Here is a 20674-nt window from a genome sequence, read left to right on the forward strand (position 1 = left end):
GGTGACTTTGAAGAAAAATGTAACAAATAACCGCAGAAATAACCAAGTGGCAGCTCTGCTGAGTTTGGATACAGAAAGTCTCACTGGAGATCTTTTATATGCCAATATTGTAAGCCACGGAGTTCATAACAGAATATTTCTGAACCTTCAAAAATTGACTTCAGTCAGATTTGAACCCGCAACCTTGGGATCTAGATACTGATACTCTTAACACTAATCCATGGAAGGAATTGATATTAAAACAACAATTATGTGAAAAATACAGTAAGTGATATCTCTGTTATAAACAAATACCTCAGAGGCTTTCATTTCTTCTTTGAGGTTGTCAGCATCAGTCTTGAGCTGTTCTATGCCAGCCTTTGCTTCCTCTATCTGTTTAAGTCCTGTCTCTACTGCAGTCTGAAGGTCCTTGATCTCCAAATTCAGAACCTCAAATGTCTGGAAAAATAATCACAAACTCTGTAAATTAGGTGGATAGCTACATAGTATTATTGACACTTTACAGGTCTATGAACTAAAAAAAAATTGAACAAGACTAATAATGAAGTTGGATTATCTCCACTGCTCTTCAATATGTCACTCGATTACATGATGAAACTTTGGCCAAAAGAAAACCCACCTAAAATCAAAACTGGAGAAAAACCCTCAATAAGAACTGTCTGGGATTTGCAGACAATTAAGCTCTCTTAGCCCTTGACTTGGAAGAAGTTTAAACCCAGAACACCAGTCTCCAAAAAATTGCCCTAGTAATAGGATTATACATATCCTTCGAGAAAACCGAGATCATGCCCATGAAAACCCTGAGCATAAACAGTCTTCATAAATGGTTAAAAAAATTAATGTAGTTCTACAATTTAAATATGTTGGAGAAATCATGACACACAATTTAAATGAGAAAGAAACATTGATAAATAGAACAGTAGAGGAGATATTGTTGCCATGCATCAGCAGACTTGAACAGCTGTTATTCTTGATCCTACCATCCGGTTTGAAGGAGACTTATCCTTAACCACATAAAACCATCTTCAGGACTGCTGACAGTGGGGGTCGAACCTATTATCTCCTGAATACTGGCCACATTTAGGCCGGACGCAAATTGAGAAGCAGTTGGCCGCAGAGCAGGACAGCGTGAAGCTTACGAAACTGCGAAGTGCACATAAGCGCACATTGCCACACAGGGTCTCGTCGGTTTTTCAGAAAGAAATGATTTCTTTAGACTGTGATACTGGGGCATCCAGTATAAAGAGGCTCTTTTTTTCTTTTTCTTTAAGCATTCGTGATTTTTCGCATTTTGACAGTCATCTTCACAATTTTCCTTGTGCTGATGACTACGTGGTTGTTCACCATAAGACAATCGCAGTAAAAAGAACCTGGCCAGTTTACAAAACTGAACAATATTTCCATGTCAGCGATGTTCGGCGTTCATATGGACTAAGCAAGAAAAGTCTAAATTCATTATTTTTTTTACGTCGCACCGACACAGATAGGTCTTATGGTGATGATGGTATAGGAAAGGGCTAGGAACGGGAAGGAAGCGACCGTGGTCTTAATTAAGGTAGAGCCCCCCCCCCCCAGCATTGGCCTGGTGTTAAAGTGGGAAACCACGGAAAACCATCTTCAAGGTTGCCGACAGTGGGGTTCAAACACACTATCTCCCGAATGCGAGCTCATAGCAAGGCCGGTACCATAAAACAGTAGAAGACATACATGATCGGAAATTGTACTATCTTTAACTTTTGCCAGCTGTCGAAACATGTACGAGAATTAGGTATAATAAAATATGTAAAGTATTGACTAGGCGCGAAAGTGTTTTATAGAAATTTGAATAAAAGGCAATACGGACAGGATTAACATGGTGAAAATAATCAATTCTTTAACTTTTGTTACATAGTATTCATTAATAGGATCAGACAGGGAGAGAGGGAGAAAACATTTATATACAAATGTACAAATGTACTGTACTCCTAGATTTTCATACCATATACTAAAATCAATCAACATTGACAATTTGTTGTGAACGCGTTTGCATTTATATTTGACAAGACATGATCAATTATATTCCGTACTTGTTTCTTCACATAAATGTGATGATGGATGACGGCCACGGAGACGACGATGATGCTCTCTATAATCAACATTAGATCTTGACGTTAAATACCTAATGTTGCGAGAACTTGGGCCACGGATTGTTTCGTAGATATTTGAGGACTACATTTGAGGCCTTTCTCTAAACTACCTTGTTGTCTGTCTGTTAGGTCATCAGCCCAGAAGCTGGTTGGATCCTCAAATAGCACCACCAAAGGTTATGCGGTTATAAGGAAACCCCAAAAACCAATGGCAGCACCAAAATGAGGCGTACTAGGCCTTGTTACCCAGTGTAAATAAAATGATTTATAGCCTAGATTGTAGTGCCTTAATCCCCGAAGTTGGATACCGATTTTCATTAAATTTTGTTCAGCCATTTTTTCATGATGCATGTACATACATACGTACATGCATAACAGAAATTAAAATTAGGCATTGCATTGCAGTCCACATGATTCACATAGAACCTACAAAACATGGTGAGACCGAATGGCTGTGGTAATTTTTTACTCCATTTCTTAATAACGTGACATGTGCGCAGGAAACTGTGTGTGGTAGGCGGAAGTATGTGCAGAACAGACCTGCTCTGCTCTGTCCTGCCCTGTCTGTCAACTTGCGATGGTGCAATGATTTGTGTGGATTACAAAAATCTGCTCTGCGCTGCTTAGCCTGTGTCCCAATGTGATATGATAGAACTGAGGTTGATGGTTGGAGAGCCCATCAATGAAGTTGGCAGTGTGTGAAAACAATCTTTGTCCATTATGTTTTCGTGTTTGTCATTGTCTGCCCTTTCAGATAATCATATGGTTTTGCCCCTTAAAATAACAATCACCACTACAACCATTCTTTTTGCTTCTTCCTATGTCTACATTAGTCTGTCAGTGTATTTGTCCTTTTGTGTGTTCATATCCTCTGGCCTAGCTTCCTATCAGCAAACTTGTTATTACTTGTAATGAAGCTTACAACCAATCAAAAAATATTTATTTTTATTTTTGCAAACTGTTTTGCATCACACAGACTTGTAGGTTGTATGATGGCATTAAGATAGAACAGGGAAGAAAGCAACATTGATCTCAATTAAGGTACAGGCTGCAGTATTTACTTGATGTGAAAACGGGCAACCATAGAAAACCATCTTCAGGGCTGTTGACAATAGGGTTTGAACCCACCATCTCCCCAAATGCATGCTCACAGCCTCATGACTCGAATCGCATAGCCACTGGGTAAATAAAAAACGCTGGAGCTTTCTTGTAGATCAGCATTAATATCGCCAGCTGTTACTGCTTCTGAGTATGCAATTCTCCTGCTTGTAATCCCTTTGCAGTTGTTTCTAGAACTGTTTGTTTAAACAGCTCTATATCAGCATCATAACATGTGTGTGCGCTAGCTGTTAGCTAATTTCACATCTCCCAAGACAACTTGACAGCAGTTCCATCAAACCTCAGTAAACAGCCAAGGGACTAATCTCCCATCAATCACACACAGGATACACCTGATTTAAATTTCACCTACGAGATCAGTAGTTCTCCATTAGGAGACCAATATTAACACATTACTACACAAAATAATGTTTGAAACACAATGGGAGGAAGTCCCATAAAGGTTAATTTACGCCGATCCAGACAACGTTTTATTATCAGTGAAGTTCGTTTTTCAACCATTATATGCGATTTTAGTATTCTTCATCATGTTTATTTTTAAAAAACAATATCATAGTTTATTACAAGAGCTCACCCTTATGTGAATAACTGTTTTTACCATAAACAGTCTAATGCAATTGAGCGAAGATATAATGGTCAACGATTTATACGAACATCTAATCACTACATACTATAATAACATTTTAAGCAATTTTAATGATCAATTTGTTTTAATAGACATAATATTATCTTATTGATTATTTTTAAATTGTTAAAATTGTTAAAATTCATATTTTATCAATGTATATTAGACATTTTTTCGTTATATATACCAGGATCAGGGCCCTGACCCACCATGGTTTATGTTATCTATAGCTGATGATGCTCACTATGATTCGAGCGAAACATGTCCTACTTGTAATTAAATGGTTTTATCCTAAATATAAAGGTCATTGAGTATTGGAAAGGTGGTTTTTATTAATAATTTCTTATTCTGAGCCCATACCATTCTCGTAGATTTCTGTAGCCAAAGATATTCTCCTTCTTCCCCCACTTCACCTTCCTTCAATTTTACCTTGTAAGTTAAACTATTTCAAATGATATGACCAAAGTACTCAAGTTTCTTCTTTTTGATGTTGTGCATGACCTCCAGCTTTTTTTGTTCAGATGTTGGAGTACTTCAATCTTATGTATTCTGTCATCCCATGATATTCTGAGCAGACATCTGTAGTACATCTCAAAGGATCTAAGTTTTTTTTTTGTTCTCTGTTAGAGTCCAAGTCTTGACACCATTAAGTAAATAAATACATAACACTGAAGTGATCTTAAACTCTCTGCTACAAAGATGTTTGCTCATTCTCTTGAATGCAGTCCTTCCCTGTTCAGTCCAGGACCTAATTTCAACAGCATTGTTCCAGCTGTGATCAAGTAAGCTGCCGAGATACTTAAAGCGTTGGACTTGCTGCAGTGACGTGATAAGTGTTGACAAAATTGCCGACATCCTATTCAATGAAGACTCAAGTGATGAAATTCCCGAACTAAGTGAAAGTGACGACAGTAAAGATTTTCCTGGACACGTGACAGAATGCACAGTACCTGAAGGTTTGCCTTTATATTGCTCCCCTGCTACCCCATTTATGACTATAAAACAGGTCTAAGTATCAAAACAGAAAGCACTAATGGATGTCATTTGTAAACCTATTTCTCACAGCTGAATTTCTCAAATACCTGTATGTCAGGTAATCAGTGCTGCACCACATCCTTTCTATAAACACTCTCTTACACAAACCTGGAGTCTTGTGACGGTTTCAGAAATGAGACAATTCCTGGGTTTGATGCTCGCTACCAGCATCATTAGTAAAACATCTCTCAGAATGTACTGGACAGATGATCCAATTTCCTCCACTCCTATTTTCTCAAAAACCATGCCATGACATCATTTCAAAAGTATCCTGTCACTTTAGTGAGGATGGTTTGTCAGTCTAACATAGGATATATCTGTAAACTCATGATATATGATAGAAGTGGTGCAAATTTACAAAGTAGAGTTTTTTAGCTGCTTGAAAATTACCTTGGTCAGAGGTATACAGTATATATGGATAATTATTACAACAGCATTAGACTTACAAAACAATTATGGCAACAGAACACTGCCATATGTGGAACAATACAGTCAAATAAGGGTGTACCAAAAGATCTAAAGGAACACAAGGCAATTCTCAAAATGGGGGAAATGACTTTCAGGAGGGACAAGGATGTATTGCTTGTTTCTTGGAGGGACAAAAGGGTTATTACTATGATAACTACCATCCACTCAGCAGAAATGGTTGAATCAAACAAATCTGCATAAAAACAACTGAAACCAGAGTCTGTGACTCACTATAACCAACACATTCATGGTGTTGATACTGCAGACCAGTACTTGGCACTGTCCTTTCATGAGGAAAATTGTTAAGTGGCAAAAAAGGGATTTCTTTTATTTACTGTACTGCTCGCCTTTTCAAAACATTTAGTCTCTTTCAGAATTAACAAAAAAACACCAATAAAATTCCTCAATTTCATGCAGACAGTAGTTAGGAACTTGCTCCAGGAAAATAGTGAACCCGACATACACATCGACATCTCAGCACCATCCACTTCATCAACTCGAAGTCCTCGTCTGGGATTTTGCCGCCAAAAAGGACACCGGCTAAGGATCCACCATTTAGGTTAGATGGGAATAGAAAAGAGCATAAAGTTTCCTCCATCGAATAAAGTACAGTTCCCCTCAAGAAGGTGCAAAGATTACTTCAAAAATAAAATTATTAGTGAAACATGCTATTTTTGTGGAAAGTGTGGTTTCCATTCACCTAGGAATGTGTGACACTAGCTACCACACCTTGAGAGATACTAGAGGACTTTGTTAAGGCATGTGCAAAATGTTGTTGTCATATCTTATTTAGTTCAGAACTTATCGTGAAAATAATTTGTTGTTGTTTGCCGTGCCACTAACAGCTGGAATAGCTCGGCCAGCCATTTAAATAGCCAGCTAAAATGGTGGGTGTGAATGTGTTATATAACGCAGTTATGTCTGCGTTACATGTTGCATATTTCAGAGCTTTCATGCTTCACAGTGTATTCGTAATGTAGTTGAGTTTGTTGTAGGACCTCTCTATATATCGTGAATTTTCAAAGAAATCGTTTTGAGAAGTCACGAGAGAAAGAAGTATAGAATAACATCAAAAGTTATTATTTCATATAAATTGTCAGACACCATGGACAGAAATGATAGAGAAGGTGCTGGATACATCAAATAACTGGTGATTGACTCAGTCGCTCATACACTACGTAGCTGCTAAAAGTTGCATCCTTTACTGTAAAATTATGCGCATGGTCCATTTTTCTGCACTGTGACCTTGAGGACATGTTTGTACTTTGATATTGTTAGATAACTTCTTTAGCGTCTATCCACATTATATTGCACACTACTATGTGCTTATTTTTTTGCATAGTTCAATGGACGAATAATAATAATAATAATAATAATAATATTAATGGCATATGGTCTCCAGAGAGGCCTGGTGCTGGTCTTTTTCTTGTAGACGGCCTATTACTATAATCAGCTTCATGGTCTGTATTGATAGTTTGAGCACACAAGTATGAAGGATGAGAGTTTTCCACCTAATCAATACTTTCTTCTTCTTCTTCTTCCACGACCACATAGAATCACTTTAGTCAGTTCGTCGTTCAGGTCTCTTTGAAGGGATTGTTCGGGCTTTGCGGTCCTCTCAGTACTTCTTCAGACGCTCCAATCTTCGTGCCCTTTCCTCAGTTGAAAATATGCGTGTTGTTGGTTTGTTTTGTGTGAGGGTAAAGCGGAGGTTTGTATTCTTGAGTTTTGTATTCAATTTTATCTTATTTGTGGTGTCTTCTGTTGTAAGGCCTATTTCCTTCAGATCCTCTCTTACTTCTCTGATCCATTTACATCCTGTTGTGGTATTTTCTGAGACGAGATTGTGTTGTACTAGTTGTTTCAGAAGTCTCGAATCCTGCATCCTCATGATATGTCCAAAGAATCCCAGTCTCCTCTTATGCATAGTATCTGTAATGGGTTCTAGCTCTTTGTACACGACTTTGTTAGGTATTAAACGCAACTGTCCATCTTTCTGGTACATTTTGTTGATGCAGGTTCTTCCAATCCTCCTTTCAATTTTCTCAAGTCTGTCGGTCTTTGATTGTTTAATCAATACTTTATTTTCCAAAGTGTCTAAAATTTTAATTACACTAAAAGGCAGTACTGGTTTCGACCTGTTAAATACATCATCGTCAGCTGTTGATGAACCTGCTTCTTCAAGAGCAACTGTACAGAAGAAAACTAAGATGACTAAGATCAAACATGAATCCCGCGTTATCCGTTTCTCGACGAAACTATTTCCCAGATCAACCCTCCAGGAATTTCAGTCCCATCAACCCTAAATCGTCAATCAAGCATTTTTCTAGAAAAAGTATCTCACGAAAGGACGGCTACGACATCCCAACGGACATTAACGTCTCATCATTGCAATAATTAGAGCAAGTATTGTACTGGGAAAGAGATAGGTGGTGAACATATATAAAAGACCGTCTTAGCATCGCATTCAGCTGGCATTATTTAAGGGATACTCTGAAATCATAAAGCAGATAGTGGGCACAGGAAATGGAAGGAGACAGAGCATATTTTGACATCTCTACGTGAAGACGGAACGAGTTTTGGCAAATGTTGGTACTTGTACAAACGTCTATATTATATACAGGGTTAGATGTTCATTTTTGACTTTTTTTAACGTATCGTCGAACAGGCTTTCAGCACTTCCCACAGGGCACTATATAATATAGTCACTGGGCTTTCAGACAGAAATTGAAATTACTCCTTCCTAACACGAATCTAGTATTTTAATATGATCAGATACGATCATGTTCTCGAGCCCAGAAAAGATGTTGCACCATACATATACAAAGCCATTACTGTTTTGGTCGTAATGTAAGGCAGGGATTTTTACATTTACATTTTAATGTTAAAGTGTCCTTATTAAAAACAGCAGTTGTTTAATTTGCACAGCGTATCATTTAAAAAGTTTGTATCATTTTCCACTCGCACTGGCTTGTGCAGTGAGCACGCTTTCCAGCTGAGCACAAGGTCATGAAATAAACCGAAATTTCTGGAGTTTTGAGCTTGTCTTTTCTTTTACCAATCTGTTTGCGATTAGTGATGGGCAGAATTGAATATTCAGTGCATTGGAGAACTCTTTTTAGAATGGAAACTTACATTCAAAACCATATTCTCGAGTTCAACATAACCTTTAAAGTCTATATAGGCCTAATTTACGCAGTATAACATTTCCAGAAATTAACAACAAATAAATTACAACGGTAAATAAAAAGAAAGAATTTCACCACCATGTTGGGCACTTTTGTATCTGATGTGCTTTATTTGATTAGATTAGAGAATCAAAGACTACTAGGGATCGACTTGTTTGGCTTAGCATAATTTATTAGATTTTTCGATAAGCTTAGCTGATCAAAGTTGCTGAGATGAAAGAAAGATTTCACAGTAAACTGAAGAAGTTTCCCCGGTAAAACTGAATGTAAAATATCAAGATTTTTAACCCATATAATTACCTAATGTTTGAAGCTGGGCACGCTGTCTAGCTTGCCTGATTCCTGATTCCTGGCCATGTCAGGCATTTTTATCCAGATATGAGGGCTGGTTCTAGGTCCACTCAGCCTATGTGATTACCGTTAATTGAGGAGCTATCCAAAAGTGAGATGGTGATTCCAGACTAGAGCCAGGAATAATGGCTGAGAGGATTCATCACACTGACCATGTGTGACCTCATAATCTGCAGACCTACACGTTGAGCAGCGGTTGCTTGGTAGACCAAGGCCCATTAGGACTGTAGTTTGGTTTGTTTTAGGGGTGTTTGTTAGATTATACTTATACATATTTAATTATTGTGAATGTTTAGCCAAATTGCTGATGGTTTAATTCATTCCCGGATTTTCCATTTTCCATATTGTACTTCTTTTTCCCACGGTCCCCCCCCCAAAAACAGAGAACCGAAGTTCCACTGTAATACATGGGGTGATATTCAGACAAAGAAAAGGAAATACCCAGTAAATAACTTTGAAAAAGTGAGTCAGTACCTCTTCTTTCTGCTTCCATTGATTACTACTCTGCTCTGCTTTCTTTGTTAACCTCTGGACTTCATCTTCTGCAGCCTTCATCTCCTTCTCTCGGATTTCCTTAGCATTTTTCACCTTATCCTCAAGCTTCTTTACCTTAGGATTAGCTTCATCCAGAGTCTTCTGACACTGCTTTATCTTCTCCTTAAGTTGTTCTAAACACAGCACATTATTAAACAGTATTAAGAAAAAATGTTATCACCAGAAAACAATTGTTCAATATATTATATAAACAGATGTAACTTCAGACTCAAGAAGACTGTAGTTTGTATCAGAAAATATGTGTTGCATAAATACCCAATAGTAATAAAGGACTGGAATAAAATATTACATTTCATATGTTATTTCACACTGTATTACTTATTTGATCAACTGATTTGTAACTTTCTAACATTAATTTACACAAGAGTACCTCTGACTTCCAATCGTATAATAATCTGGAAAGTGCAGAGTAACCCACTAAACTGAATTCAGCAAAATCTACAGCAAATGTGTGCCTAGAACATTTTAAAGATTTTACAGATAATAATAATAATTTCTTGTGGCTATTTCTAGCCGAGTGCAGCCCTCGTAAGGCAGACCTTCCAATGAGGGTGCGCGTCATCCGCCGCATGTAGGTAACTGCATCTTATTGCGGGGCAGGATAGTGTTTTGTGTGGTGTGAGAGTTGCAGGGATGTTGGGGACAACACAAACATCCAGCCCCTGAGCCAAGGGAATTAACCATGTAAGGTTAAAATCTCCGACCCGGCCGAGAATCGAACCCGGGACCCCTGTGGCCAAAGGCCAGCATGCTAACCATTTAGCCATGGAACTGGACATTCTAAAGATATTCTCATATTAGTTCACAATTAGTTGCTAGATGTCCCTGTTTTCCAGTGACAATTCCTGTATTTCAATTTTGCCCCTGGAGGAAATACGTCTTTGGAATTTCCCTATAAAGCACGATAAATTTGGTAAGTATGCAGGCACAGAATATGTACTGAGTGGGTAAAAGTTCATTTTATCTTATCGGAATAAACCAATTACCCCATTTGTGTAACACAATCAAATAAACGATGCCATCAAGGCACACAACTTGGTCAGTACTATACAAATCGGCCAAAATAAATTTACTGTTCTTGTACCTCACACTGCTGAGTTTAGAATGGCTAAAACATGACTACTTCATGAAAAAAACCTTCATCTGCAGATAATGAAAACCCGGAAGGCACTTCCTATATCATCCTTGTTTTCGAATATCCTACCCATCCTTAATGAAGTGAATAGATGTATAAACATGAGGTCATTTAGCTTTTGGGCTTTATAATCATGTCTATTATTACAGGCCTTGATAGCATCAATATAAATATGAGGTCACTTGTTAGCGTTAAGTCAGGACATTATGAAAGATAGCTGCCATGGTGGATCAACAGTGTGTCCAACTCTATCTCACACTTTTAACATGTTGAGTGCCAGACCGATTTTCATAGGCTTGCCGTCTAGTGCCGTGAGCTAATAACATCGAGTTACTCCCTGGTGCCAAAATGTTCACAGGCTTAACCAAGCAAATGATCGCTGATATAAGGATGTATTTATGATATATTAGGTTAACTTATTATGTATATTAGGTAAAATATTGCGACCCCATATGGGGTCGTATTGGTCATTACGAATTGTACACGTACACGCGCCCCCATATGGGGTCGTACTTATACAGTAGTTACTGTCCCGACGCTCGGTCATACTTACATTTTCCTTTGCGGGGACGCGTTATATGCTGTTGATTATGATAGATATGTTATCTTGTTCATACTGGAGCCGTTAAAAAGTACGATCTCCGATTTAAGGTAAGGAAATGTTTGTAAATGACGATCTTCCGATTTTAGGAAGTTTTCGTATAGAATATAGTTATATAAAGTAGTGAAAATCATGTGAATTTGGTAAATTAGGATGTAACAGAACAATATTATAGAAAGAATTAGTAGTTACGGAATATTGAATAAGTATACAAATTTTTTGTATAACTTTCAATTTGAGTAAGAGAAGCTGGCAGCGCTGGTTGTGCACATGGGAAACCAGTGACTATATCATAGAAGACGGTCATAATTGTTGTAACAGCTGGCTTGGAAACCTGGAGTACAGTGGGGAAGTGTGTGCTGAAGACTGTAATTCATGAATGTGGTTGAACGTGCGAGATCGATATTTGCTGTATACTGGGTTCAAAATCACTGTAACTATATACTTCGTCTACATCATCCGACTTGTTCGATATATCGTCCAGACAGTCTGCACTAAGTCTTTTACTGCTCGATTTACTCGTAACGACTTAAAAAAGAAAAGGAAACTCACAGCACTGCACACTTACATAAACAACCCGTGCGTGAGATAGACAATGACTTTGTCACCCTACAAAGCACTCTTGACGTACCCATATGGGGTCGCGCCAAAACAGGAATTGAGAAATGGAAGGTGGACTATGCACGTACTTTAAATAAGACGACCAGCAGATGGCAGGAAGAGACTTTATACATCTTCGAAACACATATTTACTGCGCACCCAAATGGGTTCGCACAGTTCTCGATTTAGAACGAACGTACGACCCCATATGGGGACGTGAAGTTCAAAAACTTGGCTACTCTCACGTACCCATATGGGGTCGTATGGCACTCAACGTGTTAAACAAAGAATGATGTGTTTAATAATGTTTCTTTTTAAATAGGTAAGCTGCAGTGCTGTGTCTGTTATAATTAGTGTTTTTTGACAGAATGAAAAGTTTTAAAGTTACATTAACTGGGCCAAAACTGAAAAGTGTGGCTTCCTTCTCAACAAATCATCCTGAGTTCAATCCCAGTTGAGGTAGCCAATGTTTATTTTTATAGAAGGTGTGAGAGTACTTCTGTAGAACAACTTGCTCAGTTTTTGTGACAGGAAGTGGCATCTGCACATGCATAACGACTCTTTAGTTCAACTTGCTGCCATTATCCAATCATCCTTATACTTAATGAATAAGAACTCCAAATTCTCATTAGTATCAATTTGCTATAATAAGATCAACTAAATAAAATGGATAAATACTTCAAAGTGAGGTTAAAAGCACCATAGCATCACCACTACACACATTACCCATCAAAGACAAGGAAATCACCTAACAAATGCATGATTACAATAACTAATTTTAGGCCCAGTTCTATCAACACATAATAAGACAACCAGTTGTTAATATTTATATAGCGAAACAGCATCAAGACAAGGAGCACATAATAAGACAACCATAATGGCACAAGTTGTTGAATTATTTAACCCCCCCACACACACACGTTAACACTTTTCCCTCACTGCCTGAACACCGATTGGCTCAGCTAACAATCCTGCACGTACAAAGCCCAGTACCGTTTCTTTCCACATTTAACAGTTTGTATTACGGCAGATTTATAGCATAAACAAACAGCAGATGTTCATTGTGTGGCATAGGGCTTCAAGTACTAACCAATACACTATGTTGCAGCACCTATAGGAAACTACTTGTGTTGTTCGTAAACATGTGGTAATTGGTTGCTGTCAGACAGAGCTCTGAGTAAAATGGCAGGCAGCAGGTTGTCCAGTAATGACATTGCAAAGATTTTGATAAATTCTGGATCAGAGAAGAAAGATAGCGATTCAGAAGTAGAAAGTTGTAATTTAAAATGGAATGCAGGTATGTGTAACTTTATTTAGAGCATATATTTTGAATCTTTGTAAATATTATTGACTTGGTTATGACACTTGACACCAGGCTTATCACCTTTTGCAAATGTTTAAAATTTATGATTTAATATACATTTACTGTATATTGTTGTAGCCACAAAGACGCACACATGAAATGCTGTCAATTGTGAAAACCGTTTTATTTACAAATTATTTAGACATTATACACACACAAACTAATAAAATGCCATCATGAACATAACACTACTATGAAGACTAAGAACTGCAACACCTGCATGTCAACCAACTACCACCGTAACAAATTCACATACTCGATTAGCGACTTGCACTCATAACTCTTGTTGAAACAACAACTCTCAAGACTGCCTCTTTATATACATTGCCTAACCAGGCTTCTAGAAAAATATGACACAACATGTTTTCTCGTAATTTTGAGTCTCTCCAATAGCCTATTTACAATGAAAGGATTTTTCTACACAATTCCAGTGGAAAGATGCGTTCTTCTGGAATATCACTGTGTGCTGCACAACACTGCAGTGAATTTATACATCATATATACAGCTAATAATAAATTATATACTATCAATTATGTGTTCTTACATGAAATAAACTCGTATTAATATACATACAACAAATGTTTCATGACATAACCTCACAAATAATACGATCATGATTTTTACCAAATAAAGTACAGACATAACTACATAAATAATATAAATAATAATAATAATAATAATAATAATAATAATAATAATAATAATAATAATAATAATAAATGTAAACAACTTCACTGCCACACCTCACAATACACAATAATAATAATAAAAATAATAATAATAATAATAATTGATATTTGCATTATTTACCCATGGGTTAGAGATTATTGTTTCCAAGTTATATTAGTCTGCTACACTTGTGTCAATATTACAGACTATAAAAAAGAAAAGGTCAATGAGAGTGTAAGGTCTGTTCAGTTGAAGTAAAAAGAACGCCAGTCTTAAGGTATGAAAAGAGAGTAGGTGGACGTGTGAGGTGTCTTTTATTGGTCTGTCTTCCAGAGAGTTCCCGAAAATTTCATTCCAGACAAGATTAATCAAAATAAAAGCTAGGAATGGCACTGTACTTGAATTTTTCTGATCCTGTTGATACCTATGCCATATTTAACGATGTAATATAGTTTATCTTTTTCTATTTCTCAATTGTGTTATCAATTTTGTTACCCAAGCAATAATAATTTTTTTATTTTCAATTAAGCCCACTTTTTCAAAAATTATTTTTAGAAGATCCCTAATATGGTATTTAAAGATAAAATACCTCATTGAGTAGATGAAAGTTGATTCATTAACATAAATAGAAGCGCAGGGTAGCAAGTGGAGAAGTAATTCTCCTGTAGTACGTCGGCACTGCATTTCCCCTAGAGTGTTGGCACTGCATTTGTGCTTATCACATGATAGCTTACACTCATTGATAATAGGTATTTGCATTTGTTCCTGTAATGAATATTAAAAAACTATTTAAAATGGTTCATGGTGTGGGTTACTGTAGTCACGTCCTAGTTCGTGAAACATGGGCGACGGCTGAGTGGCCTAGTAAGTGGTCCTGAGTCGGGATACCAGTTGCTATGGAATGGGAGTGGGCATCTCGGATATATTTTGAGTCATGGCCCTCTTTGTGCTCACGCGGCTAGATCTATACAATCCACCGTGGTCCCTAAACCGTTAGAGAAGAGATCCTCACTTGGACTATGTGTAAGTAAGGTAGCATCCTGCTTCATGAATTTACTGAGCTCAGAACATTTTAAGCAAGCCTCGGACCTATGGGAGTAACGGAGCCTCACTCTCAATTGACAGGCAAGGGACTCCTAAGAAACAACTTGGCGAACAAAATGGAATTCGATGGGGAGGCTATCAATATTAATGGGGCTTATGGAAGAAAGAAAGTAGAACTGGCTGAGTCAGCAAAGAGGACGCATCTGGATGTGCTAGGAGTAAGTGATATTCAGGTAAGGGGAGATAAAGAGGAAGAGATAGGAGGGTGTTAAAAAGGGAAGGGCAGAGTCTGGGGTAGGGCTCTTCATCAGGAATACTATTGCACACAACATAGTTTCTGTTCGGCACGTAAATGAGCGAATGATGTGGGTAGATTTGGGAGTTGGAGGAGTTAGGACGAGAATTGTCTCAGTGTATTCACTACGTGAGGGTTGCATGCTGAACTTATTTAGTTTATCTATTAATTCATGTGCGTTTTTAATGGACTTCTTAGATAAGAATTGGTAGTTATTCCTTAAGAACCTTTGGATAAATTGCGACGTTTTGTACAATGGACTCTGTCTATAATTAGTGATTGGTCGAATGGGAATACCGCCCTTATGTATCTTCGGGAGAGCTCTGGCAGTAGGAAGACCCGGGTTCATACTTATAAGTTGACTTTTCTCCTGTTCGGTAAGCAGAAAGGTGTTTTTTAAGGCTTGTTTGAGGAGTTTTAGGACTTTTTGCATAGGATCCTCTAACGGGTTAGGGACCACAGGTGGATTGTATAGATCTAGCCGCCTGAGTACAAAGAGGGCCATGACTCAGAATATGTCCGAGATACACACTCCCATTCCACAGCAACTGGTATCCCGACTCTCAGGACCACTTACTAGGCCACTCAGTCGTCGCCCATGTTTCACGAACTAGGACGTGACTACAGTAACCCACACCATGATGAATCTTAATTCAATACGGAATCAATAATAAAATTTATAACCTTGAATGATGACGCTAATGAAGCAAAACAAAAAAAGCCTCCCAATACCTAGGCATAAAGCTAAAAATAACCAAGATATGCAAAGATATCGATTTCCTTAAGCAGTGCATTTTATTTGATTTAACGCCAAACTTTCTAAGAAACAACAAAAAGAAACACCGGCTCACGTCACAATCTACGAAAACTCAAAATATGACTAATAAAATTTGGTTGAAAGACGAAATCAGATTCTTATACTGGAAAAAAAAATCATTCCTAAATCACAAATTATACAAGACTCACCTTGCAGCAACAAAATTACTTTCTAATACGCACAGGACACTTTTCTATCAACTAGTTGAACACGAACTATTTAAAGATTTAGCCAGAAAATAACATAATTTAGAGCATAAACTGAATAAATTAAAGAATTCTAAACTTTACAACAATCAAATTAGATACTTTAGCAGACCTGTAGACAATTGCAAGCAGTTCCATCCACTTATCAATTTATCCAAGACATCCGTAAGTGAAAATGAACAAGTAATTTTAGCCAAAGGACCCAAGCATAACTGGCCCAATTCGAATACAATTAGTTCAACCATCACAAGATTACAGAATCAGAGCTAGCTATCTCAAAAATGCCATTAGATACACAAGATGAATTAAGAATTGAGGTAAAAAAGAAGCTCAACAACATCCTTTCTCATAATAACTCGCCCAACCTTTCTGCCAACATTAGTAACAAGAAAATAATAGCCGAGCAAAAATTTCTACATGTCCTAAAAAAGAAAATGACAACGATCTAATTGTGACTAAAACTGACAAAGGCAACACAACAGTAATTATCGATAAAAATGAATACTTCAGTAAAACATCCGATATCTTCACAGATAGTTCTTTTTCCATAATTAAAAAAGATCCTATGCAAAAAGTCCAAAGACTCCTCAAACAAGCCTTAAAAAACACCTACTTTCAGCTTAGTGAACAAGAGAAAAGTCAACTTATAAGTATGAACCCAGGTCTTCCTACTGCCAGAGCTCTCCCGAAGATACATAAGGGCGATGTTCCCATTCGACCAATCATTAATTATAGAGTGAGTCCATTGTACAAAACATCGCAATTTATCCAAAGGTTCTTAAGGAATAACTACCAATTCTTATCTAAGAAGTCCATTAAAAACACACATGAATTAATAGATAAACTAAATAAGTTCAGCATACAACCCGATTATTCTCTCCACTCTTTTGATATTATAAAGATGTACCCCAGCATCCAAATTTCCAAGTTAATTCCCATAATTGAAAATAACCTGAACAAAAAATAGTCTTGAGTAAATTAGAGATTCAAGACTTTATTACGTTACTTAAATTGGTCGTAAAAAACAACTTTTACCCGTTCAATGGCATCATCTACCAACAGAACGGTCTGCCAATGGGTTCACCGGCTTCAGGTATTCTTGCGGAAATTATTCTTGATTTCCTTGAGCACACTAAAATTAACAACAAATTTGATAATATCCTCTTCTGGGCTTGGTATGTTGATGATGTTCTAGCAATTATAAATGAAAAATCAACAGACGCTCCCACCACCCTTTAAGGGCTAAATAGCATCGACTCCCAAATTAAATTTACTCTGGAATCAGAAACAGATCAAAAGATCAACTTTCTAGATCTAACCATCACAAGACATCCAGATTCTTTAACCTATAAAATTTATAGAAAACACACCCAATCCGCAGTTACTATTAGTCAATATTCAACTCGCCCCCAACCTCACAAAAGAGCAACATATAATAGCCTAGTTCACCGAGCATTCAACATACCCATGACCAACAAAGATCTTTCCATTGAATTGAATACTATTCGCGGTATAGCAAAATTCAACGGCTTCGGTAGCCACTTTATAGAAAGTATTATCAATGAACATAAATTTTGTCCCAAAACAACATTTAAGAAAGAACTACCTAAATACAAATCCTTTTCCACTTTCACTTTTAATAACGAAATTCGTAAGATAATTAATATTTTCAAGAAAAAAGGCGTAAAAATAGCATTCAAAACCAATAATAACAGTATACACATTCTAAATAACATGTCACACATCAACAAGGTCAACAGGTATGCAAAATCAGGTGTTTACAGGCTCAAATGTAACTCCTGCACTAATATTTCTTATGTAGGGCAAACTGGAAGAAGTTTTAATATAAGATATTTGAAACACATCAACGCAGTCAAATATAAGAAATTTTCAGCTATTGGCCAACATATGGTCGATTACAATCATAAATTAATTAATACTGAACTAGACATGGACATCTGCACTAGTACTTTAATGCTAACTATAACCTTAACAAAATAACGGAAAAGTCTAATATTTTATTTGATTTATTAATTACCTATTTCCGGAAAAACAATTTAGCGGATCAAAAATCTTTAAGCTAATTAAAGGTCCTCCAACGATACAATCACCATCATTCCCCCCACCCGTCGGCCCCGCCTTAAGCCACTTCCCATTTCCCCGCCCCTCCCTTCGCACGCCACCCGCTCTACTGGATTGCTCCTCCCTTCACTAACTTTCTTCCCGTCCTATTCCATGCCACTCTCATTCCTCTAGTTGCACTCTACCGGTCAGGTTGTTCACACTGCGCGCAAGGTCAATACTCATTGTTTTCTTTCTTCGTTTTTCGCCATTCCCTTCCTTTAAAATATCTCGTGTTAATTCTAACTTTTTCATCATCAGGTTCTATTGGTTCCAACTTGGATTGGGAATTTTCCTCACATCACAGCAAGAATCCATTATATTATAAGAATGTCGTATGGTTTTATCTACATTTCATTTCTGTATCAGAAATATTGGACACCCTCTGCGCCAATGTTCAACTTTCAATTCTCTACCTGAAGATGCACTTGAAATTTATAACTCAATAGAAGTATCTGAACTTTGCATTCAACCGGCATTTTACACTTTTGAAGTGCAATTTTGGAGTATTCACTAACAAGGGCATATTTTAATCATCACTGTAAAAGAAAATTGTGTGATACTATTCTTACAGTCTTATTGTAATTGATGTAAAAACCTGAACATTTTATTTGTCACTGATCAGTACATTCTTCTTTTATGACCACATAGGATCACTTTAATCAGTCCGTCGTTCAGGTCTCTTTCAAGGGACTGTTCGGGCTTTGCAGTCCTCCCAGTACTTCTTCAGACGCTCCGATCTTCGTGCCCTTTCCTCAGTTGAAAATGTGCGTGTTGTTGGTTTGTTTTGTGTAAGGGTAAAGCGGAGGTTTGTATTCTTGGATCAGTACATTATTTTATCTATAACATTTCATCACTCCACCATTTTATATGTACATTATTGCATCAAATATACAGTTCATTCTTTTAAATTTTTATTTCCACAACGCAATTTTGTCTTAGGACTTTGGCAAATCCATAAGGGTATCTTAGTTAGTTACGCTGATGATGACCCACATAGGGTTGAAACTAGTCCCTTGATAACATATTGTAATGTATTTATAGACATTGCAATTATTATACAGTATTGAGTAGGTGGAATAAACTTTGTAAATTATATGCAGATGAGGATGAAGTTGACAAGTTTTACGAAGCATTGAGTGACATCGTAGTCAGAGTCAACAGCAAGGATAGGATAGTGCTAATGAGTGATTTCAATGCGATAGTTGGAAATAGAACTGAAGGAGACGAAAGGGTGATTTGTAAATGTGGGGAAGATATAGAAGCTAACGGGAATGGTAAATATTTGCTGCACTTCTGTGCTAGTATGGGTTTAGCAGTTACGAATGCATTCTTCAAAGATAAGGTTATTCACCGCTACACATGGGAGGCCAGGGTACCAGATCCAAAATAGACTATACCTTAGCAGATTTCAAATTCAGGAAGTCTGTTAGGAATGTACAGGTTTTTTGGAGATTCTTCGAGGATACAGACCACTATCTGATCTGTAGTGAACTAGGTATCTCTAGGCCTAGGATAGAGACAGTGAAATCTGTCTGCAAACAAATAAGGTTAGAAAATCTCCAGGACGAGGAAATTAAACAGAAGTAGTGAGAAGTTTCGAACAGCAGATAGTAAGCAGGTTCAGGATACAGAAAGAGAATGGGTGGCATACAGCGATGCTGTAGTATAAACAGCAAGGGAATGCCTACGAACGACTGTGTGTAAAGATGGGAACATCCTGGTGGAATGATGAAGTGAGAAAAGCTTGTAAACGTAAAAAGACGGCTTATCAGAAATGGCTCCAAACAAGGGCTGATGCAGACAGAGAATTGTATGTAGATGAAAGAAACAGAGCAAAAATACAATAGTTGTTGAATCCAAAAAGTAGTTGTGGGATAATTTTGGTAATAACCTGGAAAGGCTAGGTCAAGCAGCAGGAAACCTTTCTAGACAGTAATGAAGAATCTTAGGGGGGGGGGGGAAGGAAATGAACAGTGTTTTGGCTTTAAAAAAATGTGTGCTATATAAGAAAAGCTTTCAGAGGCCCACAACAAGGACAATTCACAGAAGTCACTATGTACGTGTAAAATGCAAGGAGGGAATGGCACCATCACAAGAGATGTGATGAGGAAGAGGGCTCGCAAGTAGTGCAGTGAAGAGGATTTCTCAGAATTTTCAAAGGAGTACAAGATGATGCATGAGAATGATAAGTCCTAATTGGGCTAGTGTTACAGAATCACACAACCCTCACAGTGTCTGCCAGTTGCATATGAAAAAAAAACTCACCAAGCTCCACTGATTTACAGTAAAACTACGAAAGCAATATTCGTATTTGACTGGACAGATTGGGAACGCTAACAAGACAGCAATAT

At 37.3% G+C, this 20674-nt stretch overlaps 1 protein-coding gene across 1 annotated transcript in view; it reads right to left on the minus strand.

Moving 5' to 3' along the window:
• Positions 1–20674, minus strand: part of SMC2 (structural maintenance of chromosomes 2) — a 349885-nt gene that overhangs the window by 108397 nt on the left and 220814 nt on the right. The window contains exons 16-17 of the mRNA XM_067137430.2: positions 9387–9580; positions 295–438 (exon numbers count right to left, since the gene is read on the minus strand). Coding sequence (XP_066993531.2) covers positions 295–438; positions 9387–9580 — 338 coding nt within the window. The remainder of the gene's footprint in view (positions 1–294; positions 439–9386; positions 9581–20674) is intronic.

Source organism: Anabrus simplex, chromosome 1 (genome assembly GCF_040414725.1).
Source record: "Anabrus simplex isolate iqAnaSimp1 chromosome 1, ASM4041472v1, whole genome shotgun sequence".
Lineage (NCBI taxonomy): Eukaryota > Metazoa > Arthropoda > Insecta > Orthoptera > Tettigoniidae > Anabrus > Anabrus simplex.